Source organism: Gallinula chloropus (assembly GCF_964237585.1).
Source record: "Gallinula chloropus genome assembly, chromosome: 1".
NCBI lineage: Eukaryota > Metazoa > Chordata > Aves > Gruiformes > Rallidae > Gallinula > Gallinula chloropus.
Genome location: NC_140085.1, coordinates 85,388,158 through 85,411,696, shown reverse-complemented (window position 1 = coordinate 85,411,696; position 23,539 = coordinate 85,388,158). Strand labels below are relative to the sequence as shown.

Genomic DNA, 23,539 nt, shown 5'->3' with positions numbered 1-23,539 from the left:
AGCCTCCGGCGGCACCGGGCCCGCCGCCACACGTGCAAGCCGCCCCGCCGCTCCGCGCCGGCGCATGCGCCTGGCTCCGTCCCCGCCCCCTCTTCCGCCCATTGGCTAGCGCCGCCGCTGCCGGCCGCCGAGTGGCTCGGTTGGCTACGTCAGACGCCCGACCCATTGCGTCACGGGGGCGCGGGGCGGCGCTTCCGGCAGCCGAGAGGCAGCACGGCGGCGGAACCGGCCTGGGGGGGATGGCGGGGGGGGGAAGCTGAGGGTTGTGTGCCCCAAGCGCCGGCCGGGCGCCCGGCTCCCCGCTGCGGCAGCCCCAGCTGCCCTCGCCCGGCTGCTGCAGGCACCACACAGCGTCCCCGCAGCCTGGGGAGGGGCAGAGGCCCAGGCTGGGGTCAGTCCAAGGGCTGCTCCGAGACAGAGCCCAGGGCAGCACAGAGCAGAGGCAACGAACTAAAATACAAGGAAACTTTATTTTTCGGTTTTACCAAGGATTTTTCTCTGTTTTTTTGATTTTTTTTTTTCCTGTTTGTTGTTTTGTCCTCAAGCTGCTTATCAGCGGACAAGTCCGGTCAGTTTCTGTATTAAAAAGGATCTTGATGGAGGTAGCTTTGTCTCATCCCTGGCTTCTGCTTGGTCTCACCTGCCTGCTCAGCTCAGTAAACAAACTCAAAATAAAATTAGAAACGAAAACTGGAATTCCAGGCAGAGGCAGCAAGCAATGCAGCCAGGTTCTCCGTGTAACAGACATGGCGCTGTGGCCTCCAGTCACTATGTACAGAGTCCATCATACATCCCCCTCTCTCCTAAGCACGCTCCTTGCTCCAGCGGGCTGGCTGCAAAGGAAGGAGTTTCTTCTCCTCCCTGAGAACCTGCGCAGCAGCTTCCACAGAGGGAAACAGCACCCAGTCAGGAATGTCAGGCAGAGGGGTAGAGTGTGAGGGGGTAAGGTGGGGAAGGGAATGGGGGAAGGGAGGGGGTGTCACTTCAGCTTGGCCAAAAGGTCAACAGCATTGGGCCAGGGACTCACTGCTGCTGGACCACCTGTGGGGCAAGAGAAGATGATCTGAAACTCAGTGCCCTGGTAAGCACAGCTCTTTCCCCAGGGAGCCCCCATCTCCTGCCTAGGTAACTCTGCTTACTGACCAGAGAGAGTACATACTTGTTGGGGAGGTGGTGGGGGAGGGGGCTCACTGCTGCGATTGGCCAGCCGGCTGAGGATATTGCGCTCTGACATCTGGAGGCGCACTGCCACTGGTGGGATACGGGCAATGGTGGCAGGCAAACGAGTCACATCTGCCTTCATGTCACTCAAGAGCTCCTCCAACTGCTTCAGAACTGCAAGAGAAAGAGACATCTGCTCAGAGGGGAAAGGCACGCCCCACAGGGAAGAGAGCAGTGGGGACAGCAGTGCTCAAAACCCATCCCACCCGTTTAACACTCCGCATTACCTTTGTGCAGCACGGCATTGGCTGGTTTATTCCCGGCCATTGACTCCTTGGATAGGTGCTGGTGGCTCTCAGCCAGGCACTCCACCTCTGCAAAGCGCGTGTTCAGAGCCATAGATGGGTGAGATGGGTCTTCTGACATGTTCAGGTAGGCAGCTCGCCGCAGCTGCTCCTCAATGACCAGCGCTTGCTCCAGCAGCTGCAAGATGAACCAATAATAAGGTCTTTCAGCAGTTGCCTCAGAAACAGCCTGCTAGTACACCTAATCTTCTGATCTAGGTCTCCACCATCTCATGAAGTGCCATTCTGCAGCTGAGTCTCCTTGCACCATCTTGTGTTCATACCAAGTAAAGTCTAAAGAACCCCAAACAGTTAAGAGCTTCATTATGCTAGGCCAGGCACAAGAATACCAGGCTACATCTAGAGTAACAGTACCAGAAGTCCTCCATAATTCTCATTCATCCTCATATTCTTTCAGAAGACCAGGTTATTTGCTATTTCACACTTTCTTTATGGAGAAAAAAGGATGGAGCTTTCTTTTTGAACTGGAGTGAGAAGCATCCCATGCTACTTACAGGAAGAGCATGCCAGGTACATTTGGAGGTACTGGTTTTACTCTTGCCAGTGAAGAACTACCCGCCAGCCTACACCGAATCACTGACAGAGAACTACGCAGCCGTTATTTGGGCTGGTGTCAAACCACTCCCAGAGCTGAGCTATGGTCACTCCCCGATAGGTGGAGGCAGAGACTGAAGGCTGTATGGTGCTTCCCAGTCATGTTTCGGCACACTGAGAAGACTGCAGCACGCCAAGCAGAAACTGTGATGGAAACAGCCACTTGAACCTTAAGCCACCTGTATCTAAGTTGTTCAATAAATATTCAGATACAGCACTGAACTAAGTTCTCCAACAGAGTTTCTAAAGTAAAGAGAACTCTTATTATGGAGCTATTGCATGATCCTGACAGATACTGCCTGCCCCCCACAAAAAAGTGAAAAGCACTGCAAAAACCTTCACTTTTTCCCAGCAGAAATTCCAAACACCAAGTTCTTGTTCTCAGTGGTCCGGCTGGCTGAAAGGCACTTATCACACAGGAGAAATCCTTACCTTAAATCTCCTTGCCAAGAACTTATTCTTTATTTCCAGGAAGTTACCCCTGTTCATCTCACCCTTGAAGGGTTCATTGAGGATGGCGTAACGTGGATCATTCTGAATATCCTGCCAACGGGCATAGCCATGACTGAAACGGGATGAGCTCAGGCAAACAAAGGCAGTGATAACAAGGGAATACACAGCCCAGGCAGATACAGTTCTCCAGTGCGGGTGGGGAAAAGGAGTGTAGAGAGGGGATGAACAGGAGCCAAGGGAAAAAGAACTATGCCCTGCTAAGTCTTAACTGCGCTGTCAGGAAACTCCTCCCACCATGACTTTCACTCTTGTGAAAGGTAAGCCAGTCTCTCAATTTACTCCAGTCAGACCCCAGGATGGGTCACCTTCACCATCCCCTGACAGCTTGTGTACAAGGCGGGGGGGGGGGGGGGGGAGGGGAAGAACTGCTCCATCAAGATAAGGATACTTGATAATCCCAGCAAGGAGCCAGTAGTCATGGCGCCGATGCCAGATCTCATAGGTCTTTTTGGTGACAGTTGCAGCCCTCTCCTCATTCTGCCACAGGGAGTGTAGTTCTGGGAAGACAAAGAGACAGCAGAACAATCCAAAGTTATTTCACAAACACAGGCAGGGGCGTATAACGAATTCAAGCACGTAAAGATTTCTCATACCAGTGAAGCCACCATCTGCTATGTTGAACATGAAGCGCTGCTTTACTGCCTTCTTGTGCCTTTCATCCACTGACTCTTTCAGCATCTCTCCATTCTGCAGCATAACCACGTCTCTCTTATCATCATCTTTTTTCTCTTCTGAACACACAGCAAATAAGAACATGGAAGATACCAGGGCAAGTTGGCCCCACAATGAATCCTTGCAACAAAGGGGTTAGGGAAGAAAATGGAATTAATGACAACTCACCTTTCTCATCCAGAGTAATTATAGGAGGTTCAGGAGGATTCTCAGTAGGTGCTCTGTCTTCCACTTTCTCCACATCAGCTGCAGGAGAGAAGGAGAACATGAGATGTGGGGGAACATAGCAAGTCCACAGCTTTGTTCTTCAGCTGGTGAAACCTAACAGTGGTCCCTAACTCTCTGCTCAGAGCCCTAGGATAACCCCACTGATTGTCTACATTTATGCTGGTTTCATTAGGATGAAGTGCTTAAGCAAAGAAGCTGCAGCTTTAGAGAAATAACACTGGGGGATGGGGGAAACATTATTAGACAACGTCTCTAGAGATACCTTTGCTTTCTATTTCCATTGGCTCGTCTGGTCTTTCCTTCAACTCTGGTTCCTCTACTTTTTTTTCATCTCCTTCTGTAGGGTTGACTGGAGACTTTGCTTCCTGTGGCTGTGTCTCCACAGGCTGGGCACACTGCTGAGGACAGAAGTCAAATGAGAAGTGAGGTAGAGCAGTGGCATGGAAGAAGGGAACAGTCACACTGGTTTGGAAAGCAAAGATGCACAAAGCTGTCAGGGCAATTCTAAAGGCCTGAGAATTATCTTTAAATATCATTCAAAGAACTCACCTCTATCTCAGACACTGAATGACACAAAAGATGGGGAAGAATTAGAGACATTTGCAATTGAGTGAGGCAAACAAGCAACCCAATACCCACCTCCATAGGAACCTCTGTTTCAATGGCAGAGGAACTGAGCTCTTTCTCTGTTTCAGATGGCTCTCCTTGCTCCTTAGCACTGGCTCCTTCTTCTACTTTTATTCCTTCTTCTGTGTATTCCCCACCACAGAGCAGCACAGCAGACAGAAGAAGATAAGCCATCAGAGTAAGGTCTCCCACGCACTGTTACCAAGCACCCATCTCCTTCACTACCAGAGATCAGTCCCATCAAAATGGGACCAGCATCATTCAAGGTGACCTCCCCTTTCCTGAACACTAGGAGTGCTGGGCTCCTCATCTCACTAAATGTCAGCTCATCCAAGGAAAGCTAGTGTCCTCTCTTGCCTTTAAGGGTTTGCACATGCCTTTGGCAGCCCTCCTAACATGAGAGGTAAGTTGATCTGTGTCCACCCCCAGACCCCACCACCACAGGTCCGGTGAGGGGAACAGCCAGGATGAGGTCAGGACACAGGACCGTACAAGAGAGCTCTCACCAGATGGAGGGACAGGTGCAGGCGTATTAGGCTGCGTATCCCCTGGTGTTGAAGGAGTTGGAGTTTTAGGAGAGGGTGAGCTTGGCTGTGAAAGTTTCTTGTTCTCCTCGATCTCTGCAAGTTCTGGCATACTCCAACGGCCATTCACATGCTCAAATTCCTGCACCTGCATGAGAGAGTAAGACAGACACGTAATTGGAGGAGTCATAGAACACTCATCTTCAAACCAGAGGACTCAAGACAACTCAGTCCAGAACAAAAACAGGTGTGAAAGGAGGTAACTGGCTAGCTCAGGACCCCAGTGACTACAAGTTGTACGGCGAGCAAAGGCTGCATTGCTCTGTCACGCACCCACCTTTTTGCGTATAAGTGACATGACCCCAATGCGAGTAAGGACATGCTGTCGGGAAAGGCCTTCCCGTGGGACACCGTCTGCAAAGGTCTCTGCACCATCGGCTCCGGGTTCACATAGATGGCGCATGAACAGTGAGACATAGGCCCTGCAGCAGTTAAGAGACAAGCAATTAGACTGTAAACAGTGTTAGCTGGAGACACACGTTATCGTGAGGGCAATTACTCTGAAATTCTTAACCCACAGTATCACAACTTCTGGGGTTCCAGCTTCCTTCAGGGGAGAAAGTCTTGACAGAATTACTACACACACAGAGGACACAAGTGAATCTTTGAGGCAGACACAACCATAAACCCAAAATTGACTCAGAGAAAGTATTCATTACACGCTAGCATGGCCATGCTACTCCAACAGCATTTGCTTTTGGTGACTGATACGTCAAATGAAGACAACTAGGAACAATCCCCTAGTATCTCACAGCTTATCCTTTACTGAACCACAAAGAATCAACTAATGCATTAAGGAAATGCAGACCCTAAAGAAAGGCCAGAAAAGGCCCAATTCTCATTCTTCCCCAAAGGGCTACATGTTGCTAGTCTTCCATCCTTGCCTAACCCAGACTCACTTGAACTCTTTCTCTGACTTGCCACGAAGGTCCCGAACAAGCCACTGAGTGGTGAAGGCATCCTGAGGCGGCATTCCGTAGCGCATGATAGCATTAAGGAAGGCTTTCCGCTGACGGGCATTGAAACCCAAGACCTAGAATGGAGAAGACCTAGAATGTCAGGCAGACAGGCAAGAGCCATACAGAAGCATCTAGGATGCACACGTCTACCCTGGTGTACTTACCTCAATGTTCCCTCCCACACGGGCGAGTAAGGGAGGCAGAGGCTTATCCTTATCATTTCTTAGGCCTTTGCGGCTAGGCCGACGAGCTGCTGGAGAGAGAAAGAAATACAACTATAAGGAGGAGAGACAATGTGCAGCATATTGTTGTGTGAATGTTTCCCTTGCAGAACAGCATCACAAAGTGTATGTTTCACCCAAAACACATCCCAGCTGTTCCCACAGAAGAAATGACCCAGAAACTCTGGCTTCACCAGAGCTTACCTTCAGACCTCTCATCAAAGTCCTCATCTCCTTCTTCAGAAGCAACTGAATAGTCTGACTGATTATCTGACTGGTCATCCTGCCAGTCTGAAAGAAAAACAGCACGTGAGCCTGAGACGCTACTCCATTACTTCCCAGCAACATATACTTACACCCATTTTTCCCTCAGGTTTGGGTGGATTTGTACCTCTATCCTCCTGTGAGCCATCATTGTAGTTAACTTGCTTGCGAATACGTTTGCCCTTGCCCAGGTTCCTGGCCAGATCTTCCTGTTGCTGTTCATAATGGTGACGCAGCAGCTTCTCCCAGTAATCAGGATCCACTGACTCTTCCTGCTTAATGATCTCCCGCTCAACCTCTTCTTCCTCCTGCCAGAGAGGTAAAATGTTTAGAGCCCAGTGCTCCAAATCCCAACCTGTCTGCCTGCATGCCCTTAAAAACAAAGCTCAATTTGCTTAATTCATCCCACATCGTTCAGCAGAAGATACTAGCTGACATGTACTTCATGCTCACCCCCATCTCCTCTTCGCGAACCACATACTGGGCCACCTTGAAGGAGCTAAGATATTCATTCATGCCCTGAAGTTCTGTATCTTCCGTTTCATCCTGGTTCCGATCCAGTAGGCGCTCAATTGCTTTGTCGTCATAGTGGATGACACTGCTGTCCTCACCTTCTTTGTTATCCCCTGAGGGAAGAGCACAGGCACGGTTGCTGTGTGGATCTCAAGGGACGAGGTAAGGGAATGCCACCTTAGACCTCTCTGTAGAGCTACAACCAGCACTGTGCCTACAGCTGCTCACTGAATAAGGAGCCAGACCTCCCCACCTCCTTCAGTACTACTCCCAGGCACTCACCCCCCTCAGTAGCCTCATCCTTGAAGAGCTCTTCAGTGCCAAATTTGAGAATGTCATCAAGTTCCTGTTTGGACATGGAGCCTGTCTTGGAGCCCAACCCTGGTCTCACTACCAGATGAGTTAGCATCATTTTCTTCTTGGCCACCTGAGTGATACGCTCCTCCACTGAGGCCCTTGTCACAAAGCGGTATATCATCACTTTCTTGTTCTGTCCAATTCTGTGTGCACGACTGAAGGCCTAGAAAAGAGATGTGCTCAGAACAGACCCGAGCTACACAAGTTGTAGTCTGATACACTCCACCTACCTCCACAAGTTTCCCAATTGCCTTCAAGTTGGCTTTTAACATTAGTTAAGAAGGCTGGGCCCCAGAAGAACCCTCTGCTATTTCACTTCCCATCTCTACCCATCCTCACTGCTCTAATTTTGCATATTTCTAGAGGGGCAGTCTCACATTCCTTCGCTCCTGAAGTTTTTATTTCCCCTCTTCCTCAGGATTATTCCTTTGTGAGTGGTCTCATTCAGACTCACCTGGATATCATTGTGGGGGTTCCAGTCTGAATCATAGATAATCACAGTATCTGCTGTGGCCAAGTTAATACCAAGACCCCCAGCTCGAGTTGAAAGTAGAAAGCAGAACTGCTGAGCACCAGGAGCTTAGATAAAATGAGAGAACAAAAGTAATCAACGAAAATGCATTACTCAAGAATCTGTATCTGATCCACATCACCCATGGAGAAGTTGGTACTAATTTAAGATTCCAGGAGAGCAATGGAAGACACAGGCCACAACAATCCCATGTTGACTGCTAAGCATACACAAGACAAGTTTATTTTGCAAAGAACATAGGAGACTGCATACCATTGAAGCGATCAATAGCCTCCTGACGCATATTCCCTGTGATTCCTCCATCAATCCGCTCATATTTGTATCCTTCATGTTCCAGAAAGTCTTCTAGAAGGTCTAACATTTTAGTCATCTGCATATCAGAAAAGCACAGCCATAAATGAGTGAGGGACAAGGCAATGCCAGATCAACAGGGTGCTTTCTCAGAAAAAGAAAGCCCAACCTTCAAGTTCCACCAACCCCTGCCATCTACCTGAGAGAATATGAGCACCCTGTGACCTCCTTCCTTAAGGTTCTTTAACATCTTCTGGAGCAGTAACAGCTTTCCAGAGGCTCGAATCAGAGCACTACCATCATACATGCCATTTGGCATTTTTGGTGCTTCCTAAGACAAAAAAAAGAAAAGAAGAAAGGGAGTATGGAGTGGTGGAAGAAGCAAGCTTGAAGGCATGTAAGCTGGTGTTAGTCCCTAGCTGCATTCATCAGAGGCTAGCCCACTCCTGGTCACTTAGCTAGGCATTACCACAGTGTGCAGTGCTACTTCCATGAAACATGAGTGCTACACACTGTGCTGCTTCTTTTGCAATTTGACTCCAAGATGCCTTCTGTCTTTCTTATTGACCTAGTGCCTACTCCTACTGTCTTCACCATCTTGCATGACTCACAAGATAGCTCCTGCTGTCATACAAAAATACTGGAAAACATATCTTCCAGTTGGGTCTTTATAATGGCAGGATGAGAAAAAAAACAACACTGAAGCAGAGAGAAAGGGAAACCCTTCACTAAGGAGCTAACTGTATCCCTGGTAATAGCCAGCAGGGAATTCGCTGATACAGAGTGACCAGACGTACCATGGCAGCCACAGGAAAGAGGTAGGGGTGGTTACAGCACTTCTTCAGATCCATAACAACATTGAGCAAGGATACTTGGTTACCACCACCACGTGCATTCAGTGCCTCAAAGTTTCTTGTCAAAATGTATTTATAGTACTTTCTGAAAAGAAAAAAAACAAACTCAGACACCCCTCATGAAAATGTCTAGTATACTCTCTTACTAAACTCCACACAGCTGCCAGCATTACCTGCCAGCTACCTAGGCTCTGACAGCAGCATTCACTATCTCTTTATCCCTTACAGGATATTTATCCAGCACAGGAATAATCCTTCCTCTGCTGTAGTGGCAGCAGGAGTTTTTCTCCTATCCACTGTGTAGAAAGCCCTACAGTGAAAACAAGGCTGTTTCAGCATTCCCTTTGAAACAGCAGAAGATACCAACAGTAGTTCAACAGCAAGTGGGATCTCCGTCCTCACACTCACTTCTGCATGGGACTCAACTCCACTCTGACAATGAGTTCAGTCTTAGATGGCATATTCTTGAAAACATCAGCTTTGAGACGCCTCAGCATGTGTGGGCCCAGCATGTCATGCAGCTTCTTGATCTGATCTTCTTTGGCAATATCTGCAAACTCTTCTAGGAAGCCTTCCAAGTTACTGCAGAGAAATGGACACTCAGCAAAAGCCACAAATTAAAGAGGGGGGGAATGGGTTAGGACTGACAAGGCAGGCAGGCAGACTCGCACTGCAAAACATACTGGAATCTCTCTGGCGTCAGGAAGTTCAGCAGGTGGAACAGTTCTTCCAGGTTGTTCTGCAGGGGAGTTCCTGTAAGCAGCAGCTTGTGCTGGAGTGAGTAACCATTCAGCACACGGAAGAACTGGGAAGTAGAAAGCAGGGAAGAAACGGGGAGGGGGGTGAGGGGAAATAACAAACATGTCAAAGGCTTATTAAGTCATAGGTCTAGAAGAAAAAAAAAAATTCCTAGAAAAAGTTGACAGCAAGTTCGGGTTCAATTTAGATCACATCAGCTGTTTGGACAGGAGCTCCAAGTAGTTCACATTCCAGTCGGGGTCACTAGACTGATCCCATTGGGATCGTTGTTCTGCATAGCTAGAATGACTGCAGCAAATCCAGCATCAGGTGCTGGTAGGCTTCCTTTGCTCTTTTAAGTTGCAAGTGTTTTCAGACCACCAATCACTTCCAGACTGCTATACTACATATTTTTTCCTTGCTAAATTAGTGTTCCACATTCTTACAATTACTATGCCTTGAGAATTCTAGAAATAGCTAAGTCACTCTTCCTATTCATATCAGTCCTGGCAGCGTTCCAGAACTCCGAACAAGCAGAGAAGGAAAAAAGCTAAGGGTTTGCCAATGTCTTTAAGGTAATTTGTGCTGGTTTTCACAACAGTGAAGTGATTCCAGACAGATGTAGTGAGCAGCAGAGGACTGAACTGACAGGCACAAGTGTACCATATTCACCAGCACAAACTGACAATAAGGCAGTAGTGTACTTAGGAGTTTGGCTATTTCTTTGCTTACTTTACACTCATCACGATACAAGGTCAAACTTAATGAAAGTAGCTTGTACTACATGGCAAATAAAAAACCCCACCATTTATGCTTTGGTTAATCACACCAGAACTGTAGCCTCCACAGGGATTTCTCTTTCTACATAATTACAGTAAAAAAACCCCACCACATTCTCATTTTGAAATCAGATATGGAAGCTATTGATTATATCCACAAAGCTTTGTCAGCAAGCATCAGATCTCTCACAGCCAAGCACTTGAAGCTGCCCTTACAGGACAGGATGCTGCTCTAGAAGAGGTAGATATAACAGTCTTGGTGGATAACCAATTGTAGCTATTAGTCATAGTGTAGCCTTGAGCCTTCACATCCTCTTTCAATTAACAAATATTAATAGTAAGTATTCATTACTCCTTCCAGTAATTTCAATGCTACGGGTAGAATGGCATTCAGTCTTGGTGCCTACAATAATAAGAGATCTGGAAACTGGACTGCAAACACAGCTGTGTTTCTCAGGAAGATGCCTTGTGCCAAGATCCAAAAAGCTAAAGCCATTTAAACAAACAGAAAAAAAAAATCAAGAGGCAATTTTGTCTTACACAGTCTAAGAACTTATAAAACTAAATTTCCAGTAACAATTGTTTTTTAGCATGCTGGGCACTAGAACCTAGCTGAAGACAGGCAAATCAGTATCAGAATTAAGGGACAAGGGCTTAGGGAGGGGTTGATTCACAAAGTACAGTCAAGTCTACTGACTTCAAACAAGGTTGGTTAAGGTGCAGTCTCATAAAATCAGATATAAGGCTTTCAGCATCTACCCCAGCATTTAACACCTCTCTCCATCTCTCCCTGTCCTGCTGTAACATTTAATTAGTCCTGCCACAAGACTAGATGAACGTAGAGAGCAAGCCTACTCCGGAAGCAGGGTGCCTGTGCAAGCTTGTTTTACACTCAGTATGGTACAGCTTTCCAGAACAGAGGTGGTGCAGACATATGATCTGCTTTCAGAGAAACCAGTTTGTATTCAAAAGCAACAACATCCAGGTTCTGTGTCTTCCGGTGTGCAACAATTGCCTATTCATCCAGAGAAAGCTGTTTTAACCAGTAATATATATACAAGTCAAGTTGTTGCCAGTGATAATTGCCAAACGAAGGCTGTTGATTTAAAAAACCCAACAAACCCAAAACACAAAAAAAAGCAAACATGTCAAGCTTACTATTGAACAAATAACTAGGAATTGGCAGACAAACTTATGTGTTTAGGAGCACCTACCTAATCTTCTGAACATTCTCTGCCCACTTCCCCCTATTATGTATGCCATGCCTATAAACCAGTGATGCCTCTGTACCTTAGACTGATTGTTCTTCAGCCTGTGAGCTTCATCCACAATGAGACAGGCCCAGTCGATAGAGCCCAGTATGGCCATATCAATTGTGATCAGTTCATAGGAGGTGAGAAGCACATGGAACTTCACAGCAGCCTCTTTCTACAAAGGAAAAGGATGAAGATGGCAATGGGATGGGGAAGCGCTTCAGGATAGAGTAGATACAGTGTTTCTCCACCAAGTTATTCTGATGAGCAGTGGTCAAGCAGCACATCAAACATTTTCACACCCACAGTTTCCTGTCACAAGATTTAAAATGCTACTCAAACCATTTTAGCCATCTAATCCCCCACTGCTCTCAAACACATGTACATTTCCTCAACCCCCTCAGTACCTAACACTTCTGGACAGCCGTTAACAGAGAAGTTTAACAAATAATGAACACAGAGGCATGTCACAGAGAAAGACTTGAAAAAAAAAAAAAAGAGTGGCTCATTTTAAGTCTTAGCTTTTTGTTAATTAGTACTTAATGGAGTCCAATTTCAAGGGAAGCAGGAGTCCTATCTATTTCTGCCACTAGAAAAGCTTCAGCTCTCATCTTGCTTTTACTGGGAAGACAAATTCTACAAAAACCAGACACCTAGACCAGGCTCTATTTTTCTATCTGTGCATCTTTATTTCTCAGATGTTTGGCTACGGCCTCACTATCAACCAGTTCCTCAGATTAAAGAGTCCTTACTTTTTGTTTCTCCTTTTCATTCAATGGCAATTCTGACATTGACTTAAGAGCTGTAGAAATGATGCACAACTTCACAGATTAAGTAGGAAAGAGAGGGACTTGCCTATGGTCTTTATTGCCTTAGTCAACTTTTTTCCAGTACAGAATTAGTTCAGACTAGTAGGCGTGTTTAAACAGTCTAGAGCAAGAGTCTAAACACCCACTAGTCAAATTTGCAGTTACTTTTCCTTGGAAACTACAAGTATAATCAGTTCCCAGGGACATCAAAATATGTGAATCTCAGATGCTGAAAGTGCATCTCTCCTTTCAATTCAAGCTTCCGTTACAGCCAAGTTGAGTACCTTCATTCTGGATGCCTTTTTGCCCCCACGTATAGCATTATCCTCAAAAGTGAACTCATTCTCACGGATGATGGCCCGGCTGTCTTTGTCTCCAACATAGGTCACCACATACATATCTGGAGCCCACATCTCAAATTCTCGTTCCCAGTTGATGATTGTGGACAGTGGAGCACTCACCAAGAAGGGACCCTTTGAGTGGCCCTATGAATAGAGTCAGTGAGAGTATTAGGTGAACGTAACCACTACCACAGGTAGAATCTCCCTGGGTAGTGATCTGCCAGCTCTCACCTCTTTGTATAAGGAATACAGGAACACAGCTGTCTGCACAGTCTTTCCCAGACCCATTTCATCAGCCAAGATTGTGTCTGTGCCCTGGGCCCAAGAGAAGCGCAGCCAGTTCAGTCCTTCCAGTTGGTAGGGATGCAAGGTTCCCCCTGTTACATCGAGGTACTCTGGTTGCCGGTCATATTTCACTGTTGGCTACAGTGGAAAAGAGGAAGAGTTGAGATCCTTTACCTTAGCTAGACAACTACCAAGACTCCTTTCCCAGTCACCCATGTATTCCCAAATGGCTAAAGACATCCACCAAAAAAGCTTTTTTTTTGGTGTAAAACTCTTTCACCAAGAGCCATCCAATGTCTAACCCAATGAAGAAGGTGGGCCTTCACCTGAAGGCTCTACAACCTATTTCTTTTTTGGGCCAGGAATGAACTAAACCATACTCTCTTCACTCTTCAGTTTCCCATTTATCTACCCCCTCCCCAAAATAAGCAGCTATATCAGATGGGTCATAAGCAATGAACAGTAACTTACATCTACTGTGGGAGTCTCAGGAGGCCTCTCCAGTTTCCGCATCTTCACTTTCTTTAGCTTCTTACCAGGCCTGCCCTCTTCACCTCTCATCAGCTCCCTATGAGGAGACAGTCCCAAGAACACAAGTTTAATGGCTTTTGCAACAGATCAAGGGGAAAACTATTGCAAAGGATAGGACGGTGGATCACCCAACTCAAATGGGCTCAAGAGAACAGGGCTGGAACCTTCATGAACTGGTGGAGAGGCCCTGCCCAGAGGAATAAGGAATCAGCAACAAGCAGATGCTTCTTGGCTATCTCAAATATTAATCCAGCCAGTGCTATGGGCTGACTGACTCCAGTATTTTCTCCTGAAGGAAGGGAAAGGAACATGAACTCTAGATACTTCTCTTACCTGTGATTCCAGTAACCTTGCTTGTAGACATCATAATCTTGGATATCCACATCTTCACTTTCCCAGGATGCCTGGTCATAGGGCAGGTCTCTCCATTTAATCAAATAGTGGACATTCCCCTTCTTATCCACACTGCAGAAGAAACAAGTCTTAATCACAGTGAAACAGCAGTATTCAGTCAATCCACTCAAATGGGAGAGAAGGAAAGGATCCCTTAATGAAGCAACAGAAGAACAACAACAACAACATTTGCCACACCAACAAAAGAACTCCCACTGCTCCCTCCCAGTCATAGTGCAGTTTAGCTCATCCACTCTCCCTCAGGCCTGCTTACGGTCTCTGTTGAAAATCCTCTTTGCTACTTCCCCTACCTATGGTTAAGGATCCTGTGGATCATCATCCACTCGGGCTTGATCCCATAACGATAGAAGCGCTCCTCCATCTCAGCATATTTGGGGTCCTTGTTTTTTCTCTTTCTGCTTTTCTCCTCTTCCCCTCCAAAGTCCCCTGAGGGCGGCTCATCCATATCATTTTTGCGTTGGTAGTTACGAAACATGACCTGGCAGTGCAGCTCCAGCTGGAGTCAGGACAGAAGCAGTTAGTAGGTGTTTCTCCCCCTCAACTGTCCATCCTTATGACATGGTTAGAGTCCTCCACTCACCTGCAACTCTGACACCCAAGAGCAGTGCCAATAGGACATGCCCTGCCATTTGACAAAGAACTGCCTTTCAGGCCGACCCTCCAGTGGCTTGGGGGGAGGAGCATTAGGGTCTGCATCAGGTGGACGTGGAGGAGGGGGGCCAACTGGAGGCTGACCCCATTTCCAGATCAAGATCTTCTGCACCTTTCCTTTTAAGGATGGGCACTGGAAAGTTAGACAGATCTTGTTACATTAGACACAGACACAAGAGTAGAAATATAGTCACAGTTCTCTTCCTTAGTTACAGCATTACTACACAGATGGAATTTACTTTCTGGAGTTGGAAGCTCTCATGCTCTTCTCTCCAGCATTCCTTTGAGCCTTCTCCAGTTTGTCTTTTTTTCCTAGGACTGACAAACCCCAAACTGAATTCATTCTAGTATCTCAATTTGTGGTCTCCCCAGGGCCACACCAATTCAGAAATTCTATGTGAAATACAGAAATCACTAGGAGCCACAAGCCCAGCAGTCTATCCAACCACAACAACAATTTAAGCTTCTACAGAAAGTATTTTGTAGAACTATCACCCCAGTGTAATAGTATGTCCTGAAGCAGGCTTTGCTGTTCATCACCTTCAAGGTCCTTATCACCTAATGGAAACATCTTACCATTTATAATACTCCATCTCAGGAGCTTCCTGGAGAAGCGTGACATTTCTCACAGCCATAATACCAAGAAAGGGCTTGGCACTACAGAACTTGCAGTGCAAAAAACCTGTTTAGCTCAGCACCATTTTTTTTTGTTTGTGGGGTTTTTTTTGTGAGGCTTCTTTGTCTGTTTAAGCATCGAATTTGTAGAAGCAGCATGAGTACAAGCATATACAGAGGATCCACAAAAAGCCTTGGCATCCTGGATCCAAAACTGCCCCAACTACTCTGCACACAGGCAACCCTCGTGAGACTCAATGTCTGTAACTTCTCCCTCCTCCTGTCTGGAGAAAGCAGCCAAACAACAAGATACAAGCCAGCCATGAAAAGCCAGGATTTGATGTTTTATGACAAGAGTGTGAGAGGAGACAAGAGCCTTCAGAAGACCAAGTATTTCTGGGAATAATTTCATCTTTCAACCATCTCTTATGGCAACAGGAGAACAGTACTAGCAGAAACTCACAGTGCAGCGAGGACACAGCCACTCTCCGTTGGGAATCTCTGGCAATGGGGGATTCAGACAGTGAATGTGATAGGATGAAGGACAGGCATCACAGCACAGCAGCTCTCCTCCGTCCTTGCACACTCTACAGAACTCCATATGGTGGTCATCCTCTTCCTCAGCATCCCCCACAACATCCTCCAGGATTTCTTCACCTTCAGAGTTATCCTCCTTTGCTTCCCACTGAATGCCCTCTTTTTCCTGTAGGAAAAGGAAATGAGAAAACCAGAAGTCACACATTTACAGTTATTTTCTTACTGTAGAACAGTCCCAAGTCACTCGATGTTCCCTCCACATTCTCTCTCAGTCTGGGGGAATCCAGTACTCACACAATGTGGGCAGCTCCATTTGCCCTCTGGGGCTTTCTCCATGTCTGGGTCCAGGCAGACCATGTGGTATGCACGAGGGCAGGTATCACACAGTATGATTTCTCCTCCCTGCTGGCACACCTCACAGTAGTCCTGGTGATCGGTCTCGTAGCCATCCACAGCCACTGTGGAGTCCTCCTCACCTGCAGAGGGTGGTGAGGCGTTACATGGTGTACCAGCCACTGGTACAAGCTTCCTACAGCAAGGAAGGGGAGTCTCCCAACAGCCTACATAGTAATACAGAGGTCCAGAATCCAAAACTCCTGCTCTAAGTAAACAGGGCAGGGAGCAAGAGCTGGAACAGGAATAAAACAAGCCTTCTGTGCCTCCTTCATCCATGAAATTAAAGGGACAGCTGATGCCAGTAAAACTCAGCACCATTTCTGTTCCCGTACTAAGATGAGAACAAACTCCTGAAAACCTTTACCTTACTAAAAACATCACGTTCTTCCCTCACAAACAAACAATTCTCCTCCCTCAAGTATGCTGTTAAATACTCAAATTCTGTACAGACATTCCTCTAGTCTTTTTGCAAGCCTGGCTGCATTTCTGCCTCCCAGTGACAGCAAGCACAGATACCTTTCTTTTTCTTTTTCCCAGCTTTGAGTTTTTTGCGGCTGCGGCTACTACGGCTTGTAGATCCATCTGAAACAGAGTAGCTGTTGATGCTGGCATCATCGAAGTCTGACTCCACATCCAGATCATCATCTTCACTCTGAGGTAGGTAAGAAAAACAGCTATGCTACGCAGGGACACATGCTGGGGGCAGCAATTAGACATGCATCACAGCATTTCTAGCACATCATCACCTCCTCCTCAGAAGGTCAAGGAAGGAGCATCACTTACCGATGATCGTTTTCGCTTGGAACCAAATCCTCCCAGTTTGATTTTCAAAGGTGCCACCTTCTTTGTTTTAGGTTTCTTGATATCAGGGATACGAGGACTGGCCTTTGGCTTCCGCCTGGCATTGGGTCCTGGGAAGAGAGGAGCCTGCAAGTCAGGACTACTGCCTTGACACCACTCACACTACCATCCCACCAATGCTTCATCTCACCTTTGCCCTCCTTGGTCTTGGCTTTCCTGAGTGGCACATCTACAGGGGGCTGCGGCAGGACAGTGTCCACATTTGTCACCATACTCTCCACTACTGCAACGGCTGCAGCTGCAGCAGCTGCCACAGATGCACCTGAACTTCCCTTGAAGGGGTTGTTTGTGCTAAACTCCCTCCATTTGGCTCCCAATACCATCATCATCTTCGACACTGCTATTTTAGGGTTCTTGGCTGCAATAAGCGGCCTGCATACAGTTAAGGAAGGAAGAGTTACCAAACCACCCTGAAACCTAGATCATTATTTCTCCCGCCACCACTCCCAGCAGCACCTCTACCTCAAACTACATTCCTTTCTAATCTCTGATCTCAACAGCCAATGAATCTCTCCTTCACTGTGTGGAGGATGCAAATGCTCAAGGGCTTGGAAAGAAAAATGGAATTTAACATACTGGGAAGAGAGAACTAGAAATGAGGACTTGTATCATCGTGATCGCTGAACACATGAAAAACATAGATCTAACATCATAACGTTGCTTCAGGTTTTTTGCTCTAGGTAGGATCCTAGTGTCTCTAATGCTTTTTGGAACTTCAAGGTACAAGGATCCTAGTCCCTATCCCTTTTTTTCCTGCTCTAGAGTCCATCCAAGTACAGACTTGCAGTTCACCTGACAAATTGACTGAAAGCTTTGTAGTTGGTGAGAGTGCGGTAATCTTCCTCAGTGAAGATATGATCAATATCTTCCATGCCCCAGTCTTCCAAAAGCTGAGCAGATGATTTTGGCTCCTGTGCAAAGACAATCATAGCAACTCTGAGAAAAAGCTCTAGTTCTGCTCTAGGAAAGAGCAGAACTGCCACACATCTCCAGACGACCCAAAGGGTCTACAGGAGCTGTAGATTACCCCCACCCCTCCTGTTATCACTACCCTAGGTCAGTGTCAAGAGAAAAGAATTCTCAAGATTATCAGCAGAGGTGGGAAAAGTCTTTGAATCACAGAATATCCTGAGTTGGAAGGGACTCATAAGGACCATGAAAGTCCAACTCCTGGCTCCACACAGGACCAGCTAAATCACAGCATGTGACTGAGAGCATCATCCAGACACTTCTTGAACTCAGCCAAGCTCGGTGCTGTGATCATTCCCTGGGGAGCCTGTGCCAGTGCCCAACAACCCTCTCAGTATAGAGCCTCTTCCTAATAGCCAACCTAAACCTCCCCCGTCACAGCTTCGTGCCGTTCCCTTGGGTTCTATCACTTGTCACCAAAGATGGGAGATCAGCACCTGCCCCTTTGCTGCCTATCATAAGGAAGCCATACATTGCAATGAGGTCTCCCCTCAGCCTCCTTTTCTTCAGGCTGAACAAACTGAGGGACATCAGCCTCTCCTCTTAAGACTTCAACTCCAGACCCTTCCCCATCCTCACTGCCCTCCTCTGGACTCAATATACATTCTAGGTGTGTTTAAGGCAGGAGAGGATAAGGAATGCCAAATGGGAAAACAGTCAAGTCAAGCAGGTCTAGCGGAGGAAGAGGAGACTGAACTACCCCAACACCCTGTGCCATCATAAATGGAAAGGACAGTGATCCCCAAAAGTCAAGGTACATGACAATGAGAGGCAAGCTGTCAGTTAGCAGGGTAGCTTCTCACCTTTGAGTCATCATCTTCTTCCTCCTCTTCCTCCTCCTCCTTGCGCTTGGCTTTGTTTTTCTTTTCCTTCTTGGGCCCTAATTTCTTCTTTTTCTTCTTCCCAGGAGTGTAGTCACTGCCCTCACTGTCAGAGCGCAGAACCTCCTCTTCTTCCTCTACAAATTCATTCCCCTCACCAGAGCTGTCCCCCAGCTGGGGAGGGAGGAACAGAGAAGATTAGGCAGCCATGAAAAAATACCCTGGATAAGCACTAAACACCACACTCTCCCCAAGCTCTAAAGGATCCCTACAAAGGACTGCTGCTGCAGGCCAATAACAACAGTATGCACCCTCACATCCTCACCCCATACATCCAAATTTTAGAGCGTGACCTTAAGCACACTTTCCCTTACCTCCTTCTTCTGACGCTTGCTGAGCTTGGGCACTTTGGGTTCCTTTAGTTTCTTGGGCTTCTTCTTCTTCTTGATTTTTGGTGCCTCAGCCTCTGACAGAAGCTCTTCTTCTGGCTCTTCTTCAGGCTCTGGAGGGAAAGAGGCCACATGTCTCATTCAAACCCCATAGCCCAATTCTCAGAGATCCCTCAACTGGTCTACTTCTTGCTACATACTTAAACACAGAGCTATTTACAACTGCTTACTCTGTTACTGTTCACAACAAATACTAGGTAATCAGATCCTACGGCACCACTGCGCACAGTATTCCTCCTCCCCACACCACCACCAATTTCCACAATACTCATTCTGCAAGCAAAGCCGCACTCAGATCTTGGGAGCCAGAAGTTTGCCATAGCCCAACAAGAGGAGGAAAGAGCACAGAACAGATGGCCACATCTGAAGCAGACAAAACAATGACTACATTTGAGAACCTGAGTAGGATACTGTTTCAGTCCACGGGTCTCCAGGAAAGAAACCCACAAGTATCTAGCTGCTTCAGCAATACTGAGCATCCTACAGTCACAAGCGAAATGCAGACCAATAAGCCACTACTTATCCTCCTCCATAGGAAAGTTGTTACTCAGCAACTCTATTCCGATCTGGATTTGACACAACCTTCCAGCCACCCCTTCCCCTCTGCGCCAACAGATCGCAAGCTCGCTGCCCAGCCAGAGGAAGACATGCCAGCTCCCCAGCACTGCACGCTCCCATCTGTGCGCTCCCCCCCTTCCCTGCCTGCCCCTGGCTCGAGGGGCAGGGGCAGCCAGCCAGCCCTTCCCTTTGTGGCTGCTGGAGCAGCCGGGCCACCCGCCCTCCCCCGCTGCCCCGCCCACCGCCCACAGCTAGAGTCACTCCTTCTCCCTCCAAGGGAAAATGGCCTCCTGACCACAGGAGCTGGGCAGGATGGAGGAAGCCACAGGTCAGAGGAGCTTCCACAGCCAGGGGTAAAACGGTAGAGCTCCCAGAACCTCTGATCCCATGCCTGACCCCTGCCATATTCCCCAACTCATGAATGTCTCTCTTCAGTCCCATGGTCCTTCAGGAATGCCACCTCTTCTCCCCCAAGTTCTGATTTAGAGCCACTAGCATCCCATCCTGTCTAGCATATTACCTAAAGCTCTCAATTTTGCAGGGATTTAAACGTTTTTTCCTTTACCAAGATTTTCCTCACAAGGCTTACTGACAATCCCCCTCTGCCTAAGATTTCAGAGGTACCAGAAAACCTTAGAGTCAAAGCTTAAGGAAGAAAATGTCACGCAATCAAAAACCCAAAAGCCAACATCATTTTCCCTTTCCAGTTGCAACATTTCTCTTATATGACACTATAACACTACAGCATGAGTTAGTAGGAAAACTCAAAACTTGTCTTACAGTAAAGTCAGCACATCAGAATATACATTATTACTTTCCAAAACAGAAGCAGATAATCCAGATGTAGGTCCACAGAGCAAGTCATCAACAACAGCAGCAACAACAGAAAACCCCAAGCCAGAAGCATACCCAGAGCTTTAACTCAAGTCTCACATTCACGACGAGGATGCAAGCACAAGGGAAAAGGCAAGGTACAAAGACTACAAGAAAAGCAAAGGTGAGCAGGCAACACAGAGCAAGAACCACAAGAAACCTCAATAATTGGGTGTGGTGATGAAGGAAAGTGGGTCACGCAACAGCCCAGGGCAGTTTGCTCTGGACGTCAGCCGCTTTGAGTTCCCAGATGAAAGCAAATCCGGCACCCTGCCCTTTCACATACTACCCCATTCCCCCCTCCCCATTCACAAAATATGAAACTCACAGGCATTTTGGTACCCCATCAGAACTGGATGCTCTGCCTCCACCCCTTACACCTCCCTGAAGGCACAGGCCCTGACAACCTTCAACAGTCTGGAACAAAGTCAGCTCCACCTGACACAAAGCCGCAAGCCTCGCACTTTCAAGTAACCCTGGGACTCAGATAGCAAAATCAAGAACGTGTGTGCGACTCTCGAGAGAAGAAAAAAAACCCGTGACATCCCTCAGCATATCATTTATTTCACATACTCTGCTTGAGACCAGAGTCACCCTCATTTCACGTGCGTGCCCTGCAGGGTCTCCATACCTGGATGCTGGGGGATGGCGTTGTTCAGCAGGATCTCCATATCATCATCATCGCTGCCCCCCGAGCATGGCGACGGAGATCCAATGCCTGATGCCATGTCCTCCGAGCAGGGGGAGGCCTGGGCTTATACAGGGTGTCGTCTTCCTGCCAGTCAAGCCAGTGCTTCATTGAAAAGAAAAAAGAGAAAGTTAGAGCAGACCTGAACTGCCTTTTCCCAAGCAATAGTGCTACCGAAAGGATCTGTGAGAAAGCTCAGGCAGCAACTCCACTGGATTTGGACTTTACAGATAATAGAAACACTGGCAGCGAGTATCAGCTTAAGAGTTGTGATGAAACAGGCGCTGAAGACACTGGGTATTAAACCGAGTCGGTTCCTCTGCCGGCGAGGCCAAAACAGCTGTCCTACAGGAAAATTCTCCCACTCTCTGCAGCCGGGTACCCTCGGTCATTTCTACCTTTGGCTGGGAGGCGGCGTCGGAGCGGCGAAGGCAGCCGAGCCTCCGAACGAGACCTTGGGGCAGCCGGGCCGCTGTCAGTGAGCCGCGGCAGGGAGCAGGCGGCCACCGCTCGGGGCCCGGTACGGCGGACAGCGGCGGAACTGGGGCTGCCGACAGCGCCCGACTCGCCCGCCCGAAGTTGGCGCGCCGGCCCCGGGCCGACACGGACGCGGCCGGAGAGGCAGGCCAGCGTCGCCCTCCTCCGCCGCCGGCCCCACACAAAAGGCAGGGCAGGCTCGGCAGCGCCGGCGGCCCCGCGCCGCTGCCCGCCGCACCCGCGCCCCCGCCCGGAGCGGGGCTGCGCGGCGCAGGGCGGGGGCGGCAGGAGGGGGCGGAGGGGGGGGGGCAGCCTCTCGGCGGGGCACGGTCTCCCGAGCGGGGGCGCGGGGCGGAGCCGGGGAAGTCCGGCTCGCATGCGGCGAGGGGCCGCCTCTCCCCAGGGACGGGAGCCGGGGCGGGGGCCGATCGGCGGGCGCCTGCCGGAGCTTGCGGGGACCGGCGGCAGGGCCGCTTCCCGGCGCGGCGCTGGGAGGGGGAAACGTCCTGCGGCCGCTCGGGCAGAGGGGCGGCGCGGCCCCTGCGGGAGGCCGGGTTCCGACGGGGCAGCCGGTGGAGGGAGGCGCCCCGCCAGCAGAGGCGCCCCACGAGGCCGTGGAAGGCCGTGCCCACCCTCGTCCCCTCCTGGCTCCTCACCCGGCTCCAGACCCCAGCTCCTCTCTGATCGCCGCCGCTGCTGCTACTGCTGCTGAAGGGAAAATGGCTCCAGCCCCGGCACCGCCTCTTAAAGGGGAAAAAACCTGGCCAGGCCCCGCCCCGCTCCCGCCTCCATCCCATAATATGCCCCCGGACCCCGGCAACAGGCCCCGCCTCCGTCTCCTCGGCAACCCACCCCCCCCCCACCCGAGACATCCCATAATATTTGCCCTCCCCTCAGAACTTCCCACTCACTGCCCGGCCCGGCATCCCATAATAATAACCCCTCCCGCCGGGAACATCCCATAATACGTGTGTCTCTTCCCCCCCCCCCCCCCGGAAAACATCCCATAATACTCCCCACGCTCGCACCCCTTCGCTCCGGCATCCCATAATACTCACACCCCCACCACCCCCCCTCGCGCGGGACCCCGCGCCGGGGCAGGGCGCCCCCCGCGGCGCGGCCCCGCGCCCGCACTCCCGGGCTGCCATCCCATAATAGGCACATCCCTCCCGCAGGGAGCCGGGGGAGGGGGGATGGGGACACACTGTAGTAACCCCCAGAACATCCCATAATAGTCGCACCCCGGGTGTACATCCCATAATAGTCACCCCCTCCCCCCCCCGCCCAGCCAGGCATCCCATAATAGTCGCCGGGAGCCACCGTCCAGCCAGCCATCCCATAATACTCGGGGCCGCCCGCCCGGCAGCCCGCGGGCTTTGCCGCGCCGCCGCCGCCCCCCCAGCCCACCCCGGCGCCCGCCCCGCCCTACCTGCTTGCCGCCCCGGGGCCCGCCTGTCCCTGTGCGTCGCCGTCAAGGTCCCGGGGCACGGGGCCAGCCAGGCAGCCCAGAGTGCTCTGGCATCGCCTGGCCCCTGCGCGCCTCCCGCCTGCCCGCTGACACAGGCCCCGGGCAGCCCGCAGCGGGCACCACCCTCCCCCGGCTGGAGGCGCCGAGCTCCCACCCATGGCCCCCGATCTTGGGGCCGAGTGCCCTGCTCGCTCCCCTTCCCCGTCCCACACCCCGCGAGGGGCATACGGCCTCCGTCGCACGGACGGGGCTGGTGATGCCCCATCCTGCACAGGCTGCCTGGGCGCCCAC

General features: G+C 49.5%; 1 protein-coding gene across 1 annotated transcript; it reads right to left on the bottom strand.

Annotated features, from left to right (window-relative positions):
• Positions 1 to 1,011: 1,011 nt before the first annotated feature.
• On the bottom strand, positions 1,012 to 23,317 carry CHD4 (chromodomain helicase DNA binding protein 4). The gene is made up of 40 exons (XM_084279502.1): positions 23,210 to 23,317; positions 22,437 to 22,485; positions 21,247 to 21,408; positions 19,110 to 19,237; positions 18,718 to 18,909; positions 17,738 to 17,856; positions 17,076 to 17,317; positions 16,868 to 16,995; positions 16,601 to 16,736; positions 15,983 to 16,164; positions 15,615 to 15,854; positions 14,466 to 14,669; positions 14,176 to 14,381; positions 13,805 to 13,936; positions 13,412 to 13,508; positions 12,887 to 13,078; positions 12,599 to 12,799; positions 11,543 to 11,680; positions 9,419 to 9,540; positions 9,144 to 9,317; positions 8,679 to 8,820; positions 8,081 to 8,212; positions 7,843 to 7,960; positions 7,513 to 7,637; positions 6,984 to 7,221; positions 6,642 to 6,814; positions 6,316 to 6,496; positions 6,129 to 6,215; positions 5,868 to 5,956; positions 5,644 to 5,777; positions 5,022 to 5,166; positions 4,667 to 4,832; positions 4,173 to 4,282; positions 3,796 to 3,931; positions 3,474 to 3,551; positions 3,227 to 3,364; positions 3,022 to 3,130; positions 2,553 to 2,685; positions 1,449 to 1,644; positions 1,012 to 1,335 (listed from the first exon to the last, which is right to left on the bottom strand). The coding sequence occupies exons 3-40, from the start codon at positions 21,341 to 21,343 to the stop codon at positions 1,136 to 1,138; spliced, it is 5,760 nt and encodes a 1,919-aa protein (XP_084135628.1). The 5' UTR covers positions 21,344 to 21,408; positions 22,437 to 22,485; positions 23,210 to 23,317; the 3' UTR covers positions 1,012 to 1,135.
• Positions 23,318 to 23,539: the final 222 nt, after the last annotated feature.